The sequence below is a fragment of the Salmo salar genome, chromosome ssa17 (assembly GCF_905237065.1).
Source record: "Salmo salar chromosome ssa17, Ssal_v3.1, whole genome shotgun sequence".
Taxonomy (NCBI): domain Eukaryota; kingdom Metazoa; phylum Chordata; class Actinopteri; order Salmoniformes; family Salmonidae; genus Salmo; species Salmo salar.
The window spans coordinates 70,913,527-70,929,440 of NC_059458.1; the positions used below are offsets into that span (position 1 = coordinate 70,913,527).

General features: G+C 40.8%; 2 protein-coding genes across 4 annotated transcripts in view; both read right to left on the reverse strand.

Moving 5' to 3' along the window:
• Nucleotides 1-15,224, reverse strand: part of LOC106570703 (KH domain-containing, RNA-binding, signal transduction-associated protein 1) — a 28,814-nt gene extending 13,590 nt beyond the window's left edge. For 2 of the 3 annotated variants that reach the window (XR_001320733.2, XM_014143174.2), the window contains exons 1-4: nt 14,859-15,222; nt 12,000-12,124; nt 8,214-8,330; nt 7,600-7,746 (exon numbers count right to left, since the gene is read on the reverse strand). Coding sequence is in view for 2 of the 3 variants with exons in the window: in XM_014143174.2 (XP_013998649.2) it covers nt 7,600-7,746; nt 8,214-8,330; nt 12,000-12,124; nt 14,859-14,955 (486 nt within the window). In the remaining variant the exon portion in view is untranslated. Of the gene's footprint in view, nt 1-7,599; nt 7,747-8,213; nt 8,331-11,999; nt 12,125-14,858 lie in introns of all 3 variants that reach the window. The other variant, XM_014143175.2, reaches the window with a different exon arrangement.
• The window catches only part of LOC106609610 (exocyst complex component 4), an 816,839-nt gene that overhangs the window by 517,924 nt on the left and 283,001 nt on the right, over nt 1-15,914 (reverse strand). The window lies entirely within an intron of this gene.

The following is a 15,914-nucleotide window of genomic DNA, read 5'->3' on the forward strand; positions in this document are numbered from 1 at the left end:
GATTCCATATGTGTTATTTCATAGTTTTGATGTCTTCACTATTATTCTACAATGTAGAAAATAGGAAAAAGAAAATAAAAACCCTGGAATGAGTAGGTGTCAAGACTTTTGACTGGTACTGTATATGATTTTTGCATCTTCTTTACAGGGAAATTAAGATATGCAATTACTGCATAGCTAGAATATCAATAACCAAACAACTTCTGCAGCATATAGGAATAACACCACAACAGTTTAACAAATTGTCATGACTGTCTTGTGCAGATCAGAATGGGTTAGATCAGCTTGGCAATGGATGAGAGTAACCAGACCCTATCTCACCCACAGAGGGGGGAGGAGGAGGGAGCTGCTGGAGGGGTTGACAGTTTACACCCTGTTGTAAATTACAGCAGAAGGGGGACTCTTTCTCCCCCTCCAGTATGAACAAAAGGAATGTCTTTGTTAACCTGTTATGGATAGGGGGCAGTATTTTCACGGCCGGATAAAAAACACGTACCCGATTTAATCTGTTTGTTACTCCTGCCCAGAAACTAGAATATGCATATAATTGTTTGATTTGGATAGAAAACACCCTAAAGTTTCTAAAACTGTGTGAATGGTGCCTGTGAGTATAACAGAACTCATATGGCAGGCCAAAACCTGAGAAGATTCCAAACAGGAAGTGCCCTCTCTGACCATTTCTTGGCCTTCTTTAGCCTCTTTATTGAAAATAGAGGATCTCTGCTGTAACGTGACACTTTCTAAGGCTCCCATAGGCTCTCAGAAGGCACCAGAACGTTGAATGATGACTCTGCAGTCCCTTGCTGAAAAACAGTAGCGCATTTGGATAGTGGTCAATCTGAGAACAATGAGACGGGCGCGCGTGCACGTGAAGAGTCCATTTTACATTTTCAGTCTTTGAACGAAAACGACGTCTCCCGGTCGGAATATTATCGCTATTTTACGAGAAAAATCGCATAAAAATTGATTTTAAACAGCGTTTCACATGCTTTGAAATACGGTAATGGAATATTTTGAATTTTTTTGTCATGATATGCGCCGGCGCGTCACCCTTCGTTACCCTTCGGATAGTGTCTTGAACGCACGAACAAAACGCCGCTATTTGGATATAACTATGGATTATTTGGAACCAAACCAACATTTGTTGTTGAAGTAGAAGTCCTGGGAGTGCATTCTGACGAAGAACAGCAAAGGTAATCAAATTTTTCTTATAGTAAATCTGAGTTTGGTGAGTACCAAACTTGGTGGGTGTCAAAATAGCTAGCCTGTGATGGCCGGGCTATCTACTCAGAATATTGCAAAATGTGCTTTCACCGAAAAGCTATTTTAAAATCGGACACCGCGATTGCATAAAGGAGTTCTGTATCTATAATTCTTTAAATAATTGTTATGTTTTTTGTGAACGTTTATCGTGAGTAATTTAGTAAATTCACCAGACGTGTTCAGTGGGAATGCTAGTTCTGAATGTCACATGCTAATGTAAAAAGCTGTTTTTTGATATAAATATGAACTTGATTGAACAAAACATGCATGTATTGTATAACATAATGTCCTAGGGTTGTCATCTGATGAAGATCATCAAAGGTTAGTGCTGCATTTAGCTGTGGTTTTGGTTTTTGTGACATTATATGCTAGCTTGAAAAATGGGTGTCTGATTATTTCTGTCTGGGTACTCTCCTGACACAATCTAATGTTTTGCTTTCGTTGTAAATCCTTTTTGAAATCGGACAGTGTGGTTAGATAAAGCAGAGTCTTGTCTTTAAAATGGTGTAAAATAGTCATATGTTTGAAAAATTGAAGTTTTCGGATTTTCGAGGAGTTTGTCATCCGCGCCACGCCCTATCATTGGATATTGGAGCGGTGTTCCGCTAGCGGAACATCTAGATGTAAGAGGTTTTAACCTGTTATGGCTAGGGGGCAGTATTTTCACGGCTGGATAGAAAACGTACCCGATTTAATCTGGTTACCACTCCTACCCAGTAACTAGAATATGCATATACTTATTACATATGGATAGAAAACACCCTAAAATTTCTAAAACTGTTTGAATGGTGCCTGTGAGTATAACAGAACTCATTTGGCAGGCAAAAACCTGACAAGGTTTCAGGCAGGAAGTGGCCTGTCTGACAAGGTGTCGTTCTTCTTGTCTCTGTTTATTGAAGAGTGAGGATCTTAGCTGTCCCGTGACACTTCCTACGGCTGCCATAGGGTCTCAGAAGGCGGCAAAAAGCGGAATCGTGGCTTTGCAGGCTCTGGCTGAAAAAAAGTAGCGCGTTTGGGTAGTGGCTGGTTACAGTACTGTGAGACTCAGGCTCGTGCCCGCGTCGACTGAAAGCTTTGTTTACTTTCCTCTGTTTAGCTAAATGGACATTCCCGGTCGGAATATTATCGCTTTTTTACGAGAAAAATGGCATAAAAATGGATTTTAAACAGCGGTTGACATGCTTCGAAGTACGGTAATGGAATATTTAGATTTTTTTTGTCACGAATTGCGCCATGCGCACGACCCTGATTTACCATTTCAGATAGTGTCTGGGACGCACGAACAAAACGCCGCTATTCGGATATAACGATGGATTATTTTGGACCAAACCAACATTTGTTATTGAAGTAGCAGTCCTGGGAGTGCATTCTGACAAAGACAACAAAAGGTAATCAAACTTTTATAATAGTAAAGCTGATATTGGTGAGTGCTAAACTTGCCGGGTGTCTAAATAGCTAGCCCGTGATGCCTGGGCTATGTACTTAGAATATTGCAAAATGTGCTTTCACCAAAAAGCTATTTTAAAATCGGACATATCGAGTGCATAGAGGAGTTCTGTATCTATAATTCTTAAAATAATTGTTATGCTTTTTGTGAACGTTTATCGTGAGTAATTTAGTAAATTCACCGGCAGTGTTCGGTGGGAATGCTAGTCACATGCTAGTCACATGCTAATGTAAAAAGCTGTTTTTTTATATAAATATGAACTTGATTGAACAAAACATGCATGTATTGTATAACATAATGTCCTAGGGTTGTCATCTGATGAAGATCATCAAAGGTTAGTGCTGCATTTAGCTGTCTTCTGGGTTTTTGTGACATTATATGCTAGCTTGAAAAATGGGTGTCTGATTATTTCTGGCTTGGTACTCTGCTGACATAATCTAATGTTTTGCTTTCGTTGTAAAGCCTTTTTGAAATCGGACAGTGTGGTTAGATAAAGGAGAGTCTTATCTTTAAAATGCTGTGAAATAGTCATACGTTTGAAAAATTGAAGTTTTTGTATTTTTGAGGAATTTGTAATTCGCGCCACGCCTATCATTGGATATTGGAGCAGGTGTTCCGCTAGCGGAACGTCTAGATGTAAGAGGTTAACAGGCTTTTCCTGCTGAAACTCTAACACGTTCAAAAGTGAATACTGGAACAATATCTCTAACATAAGAATGTGGGGAACGGTCAGTGGGGAGTTATAGAAAACTAATGACATGTTGGTTTTTATTTTGTGATACCATTAAAAATGGTATAAACCAAAATACTGTAACTTGGAAAGTATATCCCCTTTATCTGTCAAGTTTCCATCCAATACTATGTGCATATAATATGCCAAATGATGAAAGTATTATTGTTAAGATAGGAATGTAATTGAAGGAGTCATAAGAGATCATTTGCTATCATATACCTTTGCATAGTAAGTAACCATGATCCGAGTGAGGTCAGAGAGTGTGCCAGCCTGATGGAACCGTCCTTTTCGACCAGAGTGCATAAAAGGACTAGCTAAGAATTAACATACTAGACCAGAACATTGCCAGGTTGCAGCTGTGCGTGTAAAGTGGTCTGAATCCTGAACACTGAATATCAACATGAGGTGTAGGCGAGAAGCTCATCTCCCAGACAATCACCAGTACGGCTGATTAGCTGTCCTAAGTCAGATATCAAGAAAAGCGAATTTAAGTGGTACCATACTACTACTATTCAAACCATCCCATCCTACTACTCTTCTCAAATCACCGTATTCTCCGACTCTGAGTCTTCTGGAGGGAGATCTGACCGAACAAGAGCCATGGAACGATGATGTCCCATTAGACACCTGGCGCGCGAGTTCATGTTGGGTACCCTCGTTCCAATACGTTATAAAAGAGTATGCATTCGTCCACCTTGAATATTATTCATGTTCTGGTTAAAAAAGGCCCTAATGATTTATGCTATACAACGTTTGACATGTTTGAACGAACGGAAATATATTTTTTCCCCTCGTTCATGACGAGAAGTCCGGCTGGCTTACATCATGTGCTAACGAGACGGAGATTTTTGGACATAAATGATGAGCTTTTTTGAACAAAACTACATTCGTTATGGACCTGTGATACCTGGAATTGACATCTGATGAAGAGAATCAAAGGTAATGGATTATTTACATAGTATTTTCGATTTTAGATCTCCCCAACATGACGTCTAGTCTGTATCGCAACGCGTATTTTTCTGGGCGCAGTGCTCAGATTATTGCAAAGTGTGATTTCCCAGTAAGGTTATTTTTAAATCTGGCAAGTTGATTGCGTTCAAGAGATGTAAATCTATAATTCTTTAAATGACAATATAATATTTTACCAATGTTTTCTAATTTTAATTATTTAATTTGTTACGCTGACTTGACTGCCGGTTATTGGAGGGAAACGATTTCCTCAACATCAATGCCATAGTAAAACGCTGTTTTTGGATATAAATATGAACTTGATAGAACTAAAAATGCATGCATTGTCTAACATAATGTCCTAGGAGTGTCATCTGATGGAGATTGTAAAAGGTTAGTGCATCATTTCAGCTGGTTTTATGGTTTTGGTGACCCTGTCTTTGACTTGACAAAACATTACACACAACTCTTGTAAATGTACTGTCCTAACATACTCTAAATTTATGCTTTCGCCGTAAAACCTTTTTGAAATCGTAAAACGTGGTTAGATTAAGGAGATGTTTATCTTTCAAATGGTGTAAAATAGTTGTATTTTTGAAAAATTTGAATTTTGACATTTATTTGGATTCAAATTTGCCGCTCTTGAAATGCACCTGCTGTTGATGGAGTGCACCACGGGTGGCACGCTAGCGTCCCACCTAGCCCCAAGAGGTTAACCAGTTTCTCACAGCAGTAAAATATTCCTGCGGCCAGAGGAAATGTGAATTATTGTGTGGATTATCATTCATGGACCTTTTTGCAGGGGTTGATATATTTTTAGTTAGGGCAAATTAAGTCAGAAATGTTCAAGTGGAAATTACAAACTTTAGAAGCCTTCGAATACAATACAAGTTTGCATTTCCTTCTGTACAGGACATTTCCTGCAACTACAGGGTGATCAAATTAATATGCTACATCTGTAGGATAGCAATATTCAAACAAGTTCATCAGCGTCCAGAATTCCAAACATAATTCTCCAGCTTGGAATCCTTCCAAAGTATTAGCGGCAACATGGCAGTCCCCAATGCAACAGGAATGGGCCACCAGAGGTGAGCTGGGGGACATTTTCTCAGAATGCTGTTACTCAAGGTCTCCACAGAAACAGATCTAGAATAACAGCAACCTCTATATGCAAAATGTTTCTAAGAATTTTTCGAAATATTAGGAGGTACCATTTTTTTTTTGTAGTATCAGTGCTATGATCTTGGCCTATGCCGAACAAACGCCTTTACAACCTGTATGTGTAACCTGCTAATTTCAATGAAACCTGGGAGTAAGCAAAACAGCGTCGCGAGAGGTTCGCACTGCACAGTGTAAAATTACGCTCTATTCTATTTTCAAGAATCCCGCTCATGCTGCCATAGCTGCGCATCCAGAGAAGCAGTTAAAAGCTGACTATTTCCCAGATGCCCCAGTGTAACTCAGCAGTTGGAGGAGTGTCTTTGGGAAGCACTACCCTCCTCTTCTATCACAGGAGGCTTACGGATATTTAGAGCCATGTGGGGGCACCCTGCTGGCACGGTGAAAGTGACCCAATTATTTTTTAAGCTGATTGTTTATAGGCTCAGGCTCACTGCCCTATCGAGGCTGGTTATTAATCCAGGTAAGCAGACACATCGTCGGTCAGTCCATCGAATGACGTGGTGCTTGCTTTGTGTATCGTGTCAAACTGTTCAAATCGACCAATCAACCAATAGCATTTGATAACTGTTTAGGTATCAAAACCATTTCTTACAAATAAAGAAAATAGCATATTTTTTTTTTTTCATGTCTTGAAAAGTAACCTGCACTTGCCTAATAAAAATACTACAGTTTATGCAACTGATCACGACCTTGACAAGGTACACTCTTTCTTAAATGGTTCTGCTCTTGCCAGATAAAATAACCTTTGAGTGAAGCGTGGGGTTCTTGACGTGGCATCAACAGCTCTTCAGAATTCTAAAAGGTTCTTGAAAATGTATGGAAGCTTGCAGATGTGTCCCTTTCATAGCACACAGCAAATTGGGCATTCTTAGCTAGTGTTGATTTTTCAGTGTAACGTTTCTAGTGTTGATTTAAGAGTTAAATTAACACTCAGGTGGTGTAAAAAGAACCCCAGTGTTGGTGTTAATAACCAGAGTTTAACCACGCATTATATTTCCCAGCATGCTCTATTGCAGTTTGATATTTAGAAGTGTTTGTTTCAATATCTGTTTCTGCAAGTACATTGATTGATTAATTCATGTTATGCTTCTCAAATATTTTTTATTTAACTAGGCAAGTAAGTTAAGAACAAATTCTTATTTTACAATGAAACCCTAACCCGGACGACGCTGGGCCAATTGTGTGCCGCCCTATGGGATTCCCAATCACGGCCTGGAATCGAACCAGGATCTGTAGTGACGCCTCTAGCACTGAGATGCAGTGTCTTAGACCGCTGCGCCACTTGGGAGCCCATAAACATAAATAAAAGCATTTTTCTAAGCTATTCCAATCTGTTACTTGGACTTATAGCACCCGTTACTGAAATGCTAGTTCCAGTTTATATGGTTTATGTAGTGTGATATTTTAAAATCATACCCTGCCAGTTATTCTGAATGCATGTTGCAGGTGAATAACAAATCCAAATGTTGGATATCCCCACTCTGGGTGGATGTCAATAGGAATTACACATCACTTCGCAAGCCAGTATAATGTGATTTGCAGTTTGATGCAGCCTGTAAACTAGGCCTTTAAAAGAAGGCCTTATGAAATATGTATTGTGATTTTAAATGACAACAAATTCACTTAGGAGCTCACTTGGTGAAGGCCACAAGAGTAAAAATGAATACAACAATCATGTCTCTGTCACTAGCAAACACAGTCATGGTGTTAATGGTACCTTGAAAATTCACTTGAAAAGGTACCTTGGGAAATATGCAAATAAGGCTTAAAACCATACAGCAACTCTGGTCCTAGAGGGCCGAAACATTACTGGTTTTGTTTGGTTCTTCATAGAACCTTCCCATTTTGTGGTTCTTCAGAGACACTAAAATGGTTCCCGTATACCATCGCTCTCAAGAACCTTATTTGGTTTCAACTTGCACCTTTATTTTATTTTTTTAGGGGCAGACAAGGAAAATAAAAAGCCAATCAAACAAAGCACTGGAACTTACAGAACCACCACACTTAAGAGTCTAATTCCACTCACAGGAAAAAGGAACTTCTTGACTTCCTCCATGGCGTGGGCCATGCGTAGATACGCCTCGGGCACGGGAGCAAACACCTCGATGAAGACATGCAGCTCCATGGACAGGTGTGCGTACTTGGGCTCACCACCTTTCCTCAGACCCTCCTCCTGAAACACAACACAGGACAATTAGAGAGCTTATTGAGGAAGACAAGCTACCTCGGTCTGGGTCTGTGTGTGTGTAACATGCCAGGTGTGTGTGTAACATGCCAGGTGTGTGTGTGTGTGTGTGTGTGTGTGTGTGTGTGTAACATGCCAGGTGTGTGTGTGTGTGTGTAACATGCCAGGTGTGTGTGTGTGTAACATCCCAGGTGTGTGTGTAACATGCCAGGTGTGTGTGTAACATGCCAGGTGTGTGTGTGTGTGTGTAACATCCCAGGTGTGTGTGTAACATGCCAGGTGTGTGTGTAACATGCCAGGTGTGTGTGTAACATGCCAGGTTTGTGTGTGTGTGTGTGTGTGTGTGTGTGTGTGTAACATGCCAGGTGTGTGTGTGTGTGTGTGTGTGTGTGTGTGTGTAACATGCCAGGTGTGGGTGTGTGTGTAACATGCCAGGTGTACATCAGCTCATTCACCTTCGCCTTGTCCCTCATGGATCCTTTGCCCAGTACAGAGATCTTGGCCCCAGTCTCTTCCTGAAGGCGTTTGATTGTGTTGCCCTGAGGGCCAAGAATCTTCCCCACAAAGTTGAACTGGAAACAGACAAACAAGACAGGTTTAGACCACAGAATATCTACATGGTTCGTTGTGTACCAGTGTGCAGGAAAGCATATGGCTGTGTGTTCTGTACTTGTTGCATAAAACATAGTGTTTCAGTGTGGGTCATTAGTGGTGCATGGGTCAGCTGTTTGGTCACCAGCACCCACCCGCAATTGCTAATAACCCACACGTAACTGCCCGACTATACACATGATAAAGTGGAAATCAGAGGCCACACCCGACCCTAACCTGCTAATATAGAACATGCTCTGTAGGCTACAGTCAGAGACGACGCAATTACTTTTTGACAGGGGGGCGCACAATGTTTTGACAGGGGGTGCACAATCTTTGGGGGGCCTAAATTAGATGTTTCTGCTTATAATTCCAGACATTTTGGTAGGCTATTTGTTTAGTCGACTTGTCTATAATTAGATAGATGCAGCGTCTCTTCATGTTGCCCTATAGGAGACTAAATAAACTCTTGCTCAACAGAATGATGTCATAAAGGGATAGAATGAATGCTTCAATCTAGTTGACATCGATACATTTCTCTGTCATTTCTTCTTCTTTCGCAGAGCAAAGATATTTTTAAATTGACCGGGGAGAAAATGCAATAACTCAGAAATGTTTTTTTAAAATTATAAATAAATAAAATAAAATAAAATAGGAAAGATTTTCTGTGCAAAGTTTCCAAATGACATCAGTTTGACTTGGTTGTAAGGAAATACAAAAGCTGTGAAAACAACCCAACATGTTTCTGATAAGATTTCAGTTCTCCTTGGATGCATATTTTATGTGCCTAGAATACTATCAGCTTGAATGATGCTAAAAAAGACAGTACCTCTACAGACGCTAACTAATTGCATTTGCATTCTCCCAAGATTTACATTCTAGTCATTTAGCAGACGTTCTTATCCAGAGCGACTTACAGCAGTGAATGCATACATTTCATTTTCATTTCATGCATTCTTTTTTTCTTTTGTACTGGTCCCCCGTGGGAATCGAACCCACAACCCTGGCGTTGCACACACCATGCTCTACCAACTGAGCCACAGGGAAGGCTCAGTTGGTAGAGCATGGTGTGTGCAACGCCAGGGTTGTGGGTTCGATGGCTCAAAAAATAAATAAATAATAATATAAATAAATATATATTTCTCCACTCTTGTTTACAGAGTCAAAAAATGTAGCCTACATTTGGTGTGTGTGTCATTGTACTGCAAGAAACGCTTAATTCTGCAAGAGTTAATATTAAGTCTATGTGAGAGGTTATAGACCTACAGTCAGTGTCCAGATTTCAGAGTCCAGATTTCAGAGTCCAGATTTCAGAGTCAGTTTAATCCATCTGAACAGTAGGCTACAGTTCCTTTGATGTGTCCCAGGACTATTTAAGGCACCGTTATCATCCTCTTTCACCACCTCCCCAACACTATTTAGAGCTCTACATTTCGCAGCTTTTCTCTTATTGAATTCAACTCCGAAATGTTCCTTTTTTTGCCTCTGTGGATTGACGTTATAACTTTTTCTGCCTGTTCCCAAAAGTATTTGGCGATTGGCGTGTAGGCTATTTGGCACGCGTACAATCAGGACATAAAAGGTTAGGCTCCATGCCAGATAGCCTAAAATAACGGAGGGGAAAAACCTTGATGTAGCTTATAAATATAACATTTGCACAATAATTATACATTTATGGATTTTTTAAGGTATCGTTTTTTTTCTTCTTTATTCAACCCAGCCGTCCTTCATCCACACAACATTTCATGACCCTAAACCCGCATGCGGATATAACCGCAGGGACTGCGGATTATAAATCAACCCGTACATCACTATGGGTCGTATGGCCTTTCCCAATACAAATGTGTCAGACCTTCAATAGTGTAAGGAACTGGGCAACAAAAGCATTTGAAACATGAAGCAACTGTAATGGAACAATTGTGCCACAGACTGGTAGAACGGCTGTAGACCCACACCCCCGTGGTCACCCACCCCCGTGGTCACGTCACGCACCCCCGTGCAAAGTTCTGCCTACCATGTAATCACCATATAAATACAGAGTTTTAGTGATACTTAAAATAATGAGGGACCAGGAAGTGGATTAATAATCGTTGTCCTTCGGGGGGGGGGGCCTTTCACGTTGAAACGTGTTAACCTCGTTTAATCCCTAAAACATTGTTGAGAGCAGGGCAATTCAATTATAACTCTGGACGGCCAAAAACACTTAGGTGTGTATATATCTCTCTCTCTCTCTCTCTCTCTCTCTCTCTCTCTCTCTCTCTCTCTCTCTCTCTCTCTCTCTCTCTCTCTCTCTCTCTCTCTCTCTCTCTCTCTCTCTCTCTCTCTCTCTCTCTCTCTCTCTCTCTCTCTCTCTCTCTCTCTCTCTCTCTCTCTCTCTCTCTCTCTCTCTCTCTCTCTCTCTCTCTCTCTCTCTCTCTCTCTCTCTCTCTCTCTCTCTCTCTCTCTCTCTCTCTCTCTCTCTCTCTCTCTCTCTCTCTCTCTCTCTCTCTCTCTCTCTCTCTCTCTCTCTCTCTCTCTCTCTCTCTCTCTCTCTCTCTCTCTCTCTCTCTCTCTCTCTCTCTCTCTCTTCTTTTTTTCTAATCAGCTACTGACTCAGAACTGGGACTCTGGGTGACCAGAATCTGACCAATTAGTGAAAATTATTCAAATACAACCAGAACTACTCTAGATATCAAAGCTCTGATTGGAGGAACCCTGTCTAGAGAAAGTTGACAAGTCTCTCTGGTCTAAGTGGAGTCACCTATTCTACTGCATCTTAGACTATGATACAGTAGAATAGACTATGATGCTCTGGCATTGCTCGTCCAAATTTCTTAATTCCTTTACTTTAGAGTTTGTGTGTGTGTGTATTGTTGTGAAATTGTTAGACATTACTTGTTAGATATTACTGCACTGTTGGAGCTACACAACACAAGCACTACACTACACCTGCAATAACATCTGCTAAACACGTGTATGTGACCAATAAAATGTGATTTGATAAGTGACGGATCGATGTATCAGTCCACCCAGCTAAAGCCTAGAGCTTTTGAAGCCTACACAAGCTTGCCGTCTCAGATTAAAAAAATGACTCATCACGGAAGGAAGCCTAGTTCGGCGAACCACTTTTAACTACACTTATATTTTCTCATATGCCTACTGGTGATGGGAGGTGTTAATAGAGTTACATATTGGGAGGTTATGTTTGACGATATATCGTCAAACATTAACATATATAACGATATATCGTCAAACATAAACATGACGATATATAGTTGTGACAATATTGCAATATTATTATTTTTGCGTTAGTTGGCGACATCTGCACCAAAAACTCCAGTATTTTTCATTCATAGCTTGTTCTCCATCATTTAAATAGAGAGACAATTCGTTTTCAGCACCTTAGTTTCCATGACTGATCAAAACTGTTTTTCTCATGGCTCTCTCTTGTCCCTCTGCAGCAGACATATGATGAGCAATATGTTTGGAACATTGAATTGCAATAAAATCACAGTATTGAATCGCGATACATTTTGAATCAGCACCTTGGGGGGGGGGCCAACATTTAGACACCCCTACTCTGTAACCTGGTTTGACCCCCCCCCAGTGACCCATGTAATTCAAGCCCTGCTGCTGAATGAAGGAGAAAAGAGGAGAGGTAGAAGGCTTACCCTCGGATACTGTTTGACAGGTATGAGCACGCGTTCCTTCAGTTTGATATTCTTGACGGTGAAAAGGTCCAGGTACGCATCTCCTCCTTCCTTCTTAGGCTCACCTTTCTGGATTCTCTCGATTTCTACAAGGGAGAATGACATTTATTCAAACACGAAATCTTACTATGTTATAACAATGTAGTTATCATTTAAATGTAATTACTGTGAAAACATTAAAGCTGCATTGGTTTTTTTTTTTTGGGGGGGGCGACCTGACCAAATTCACATAGAAATGTGAGTAATAGATCTGTAGATATGGTCTGTGAGATTTCTGTGCTCTCTATTCTTACTTTTACTTTCGATTTTGTACATCAGCTCCAAACAGCTGATAATACAGCATTTTTGGGTTATTGAAAATATATTTCACAGCGGTTTATAAACTGAAAATATCTAAACTAGTCAAATTTTTGCAACCAGGAAATGGCAGAGCATTTCTGCATATTGCACCTTTAATTGCCAGACCAATTGCCAGACCAATTAAAGGTGCAATATGCAGAAATTGCTCTGCCATTTCCTGGTTGCAAAAATTTGACTAGTTTAGATAATTTCAGTTTATTTGACCAAAAAAAAAGCAAGTATAGTGTGTGTGTGTGTGGAGAATCATTGTACCATCTAAACCGCTGTTAGAAGTCATAGAGCCACGGAAGAGCCTTTCAGTCTATAGTACGGTACAACGCCATTTATTTCAGACCACCGCCTCACTCCCTGCGATGACAGTGTCTCAGCATGCCACATGCAAACGTGTCAACTACACTACCAGCTGGGAGCCAGGTCTGCTAGCAGCCTAGCAGTGGTGCCTGGGTAGCTGCTGTGCTCCACACACACACACACACACACATTGAACTGTGCCACTATGCATCTATTGTTCTGTAGTTATTTAACCAGCCAGTCACACACCACTACAGTCATCTACAGGCTCTGTAGCATGCTAGACATATCTAGCACTACAATCTGAATGATTAGCAGTACTGGATAAAAAGGTACCACGAGGGACACAGCCACGGTGAGACATACAGTAGCTAACCTATGCAACCCTGTTTTACACGCCTGTACATACACGTCTGTATAGTAGGCATGTATAGCCCATCGTTCAGACAGCTTTGGTTGACATTTAAAAAGGTCACGGACAAAGTCACAGCGGGGTCCCAGTCTGGGTCTTTAGGATGAGCTCACGACAGATTATCTTTAGCGAGGTCAATACCATCAGACACCACATCAGGCTGATTTAACCTGCCATTTCCAAGTCTTTTTTTTTTTTTGCATTGTGATTCACTGCCATACAGTATCTTGAGTACAGCATCTCCATTTATCTAGCAGCAATGAAGAAATCATGTCTTCAAGTGTGATCTCAAAAGACACTGACTAGTATTGATAGGGTCCCAACACACACACACAATTTAGGAAACACTGACCAACGTCTTTTCTCTCACAATCCAGGCCATCCGGCTACACAATATATATGAAGCTACCTCCACACCTCCATCAAATGGTAGGCTACAGTACCGTGCTAGATTTGAATTCCAGAAGGTCTGGTTTATAATGCGAAACACATGGGTGGAAAGGACCTATGGAAAAAAAACATATTTCATCATGGAAAAAGTGTGTCAGATCGAGCTGGAAGTCGAGGCTAGACATCTTTCAGGAAACGTTTAACAACTCACTGCTGTGTTTCTCCAGACAAAAGCCTTTCAACATCTTGTCTGTAATATTTTCATCATCTGACTAAACAGAAAGGGCAGGATTCCAAGACACAAATTAAGCGAAGGCCTGGACTAAAACCTACTGTATTTTCAATGTGGATTCTCCATTGAACGTAATTTTTTGGTCCAGGACCAGAGATAAAATGTATCCGGGAAACTGGCCCATAAACACATAGCGTCTATAACTGGCCGAATAGGACACGTGTTTTTGGAGACAAACCCTACCATACATTCTTACACTGTGGCGATACAAATACTGTTACACACGCAGTTACAACGTGTCAACATATCGACACAAGTTATAATGTATCAAATTAAAGCTGTTACAAAACCTAGCCTAGTTGTCTTTTTTTCCACGATCAACAACTTTCGTTTCAGTAGTAGACTACTAAAAATAAACTACCATAACTGGTAAGCGTTGACATCCAGCTCTGAATATCATTCTCTCTATCCAAAATAAACTATATATTTTTTGGATTAACACTACCAACCAGAGAACAGCAAACATACTTTTCAGTTTTGGTGATAGTGATTTGCTGTGACCTACTATACCACACACACACACACACACACACAATAAAGGGCTGTACTGTATCTGCCAGACAAAAAGACCGGAGAGCATCCTATCATACCCTCTCTCGGGATTGCGGACATAGGTTACAGAAAGCCCATTCGGTCCATGTACAGAGGGGGGCTGCAGCTTTGAAAGTAAGGATTTCTGTTAGGCTAATTCTTGCGCATTTTCAAGTGACTTCGATATTTCAGAAGATGGGAAGTTCGCAAACTCGACTAGGAATGACTCCATTCAACCATTTGTTTCCAACGTTTGCTTAAAACCGTGTCTAGGTCACGTGTCACACTGTAGCCTAACTGCGGTGTGGTGACGGGTCGGAGCCAGGCTATGAAAGGATTTATTGTTTGCAGGGTTTTACAGACCGCTATACCCGTCCCGTTTGGTGCACACAATCCAGCCAAGGTGTGTCCTTTTCAAAACGTACATAGCAACAACAACAACAACAACAACAACAACAAAAAAACTTAACGCAATCCATAAAATATACATCCTTTTGAACGAAGGACACGGGAAAATGTTGCCAATGACATTTGTTTTTTTTACCTGCGGATAAAAGTTTCATCGCGTGCGTAAATGACACGTCCAGGCTGTCTTTCTCCGCCAGGAGCTCCGGGAGGTATTTTCCTTCTTGATTCTCCATTTTGAGTTGGAAATCAGTTACAAATGCGATTTGTGCAATTAAAAATTAAAAACAAACTTCGGGTGGATAGAAAACATAAACAACAACAGTAGAATAAATAGTCCAGTAAAGTTACGTAATCAGTGCGTAAATATCCACTTATTCGTGTAGATGAATTTCGCTGCTTCGCATGTAGAGCTGTCGCTGCTACCGGGCGGCTGCTGACGAGGGCGGCTGGGTGCTCCTGTCGCGGCGCTTTGCCTGTTGAAAATGGAGACTGATGCATGCGACTGTCGAATATAGAATAAACGGAAGTGAGCTCAGTGAGATAGGTTTACTGCCCGCTGCTTTGGCGCCACCCAGTGGCGATTTTAGCAGATAAATCTTGGTGGGGCAACAAAAAAAAGTGGTGTGCATGCCAGCAAATCCACTACACAACACAGCACTAAACAATACATTACATTAGTTGCACCATAACGGTGACAAACGGTGCCCACAAACGGCCTACATAAAGCTGTTCCAACAGCAGTCCCTACACCTTACCACTGCTACACCTGGCTATCAGCAGGGCCTTGTCTGGCTGCTAAACAGTTCATTCAGCCTCATTTACTGCCTTTAAAAAAACATAGCTGATATGGCTGACTTGCCTTAACAAATGTGGTTTCTAATGACAATTGAAATGTATAAACTATGGCATAAGGGGACGACAAGCGGATCAGAGGCGATCCATAATTTTGATTAAGACATTATTGAGCGAGCTAGGACGGACATAGTCAATATAACTATTTGTTTAGCACTTTTGAAATGTACAGCGACAGAAATCAGAACATGGGCCGTTCTTACAGTATTCTCCCTGTACACCAAGTCCGAACTGTAGGATAAATAAAAGGGGCATATAAGCAGACAATGACAGCTCTTACAATATTTGGTGATTACATGTCTCTTAAACAGGCTATAGACTATATGTGCACCACCAATTC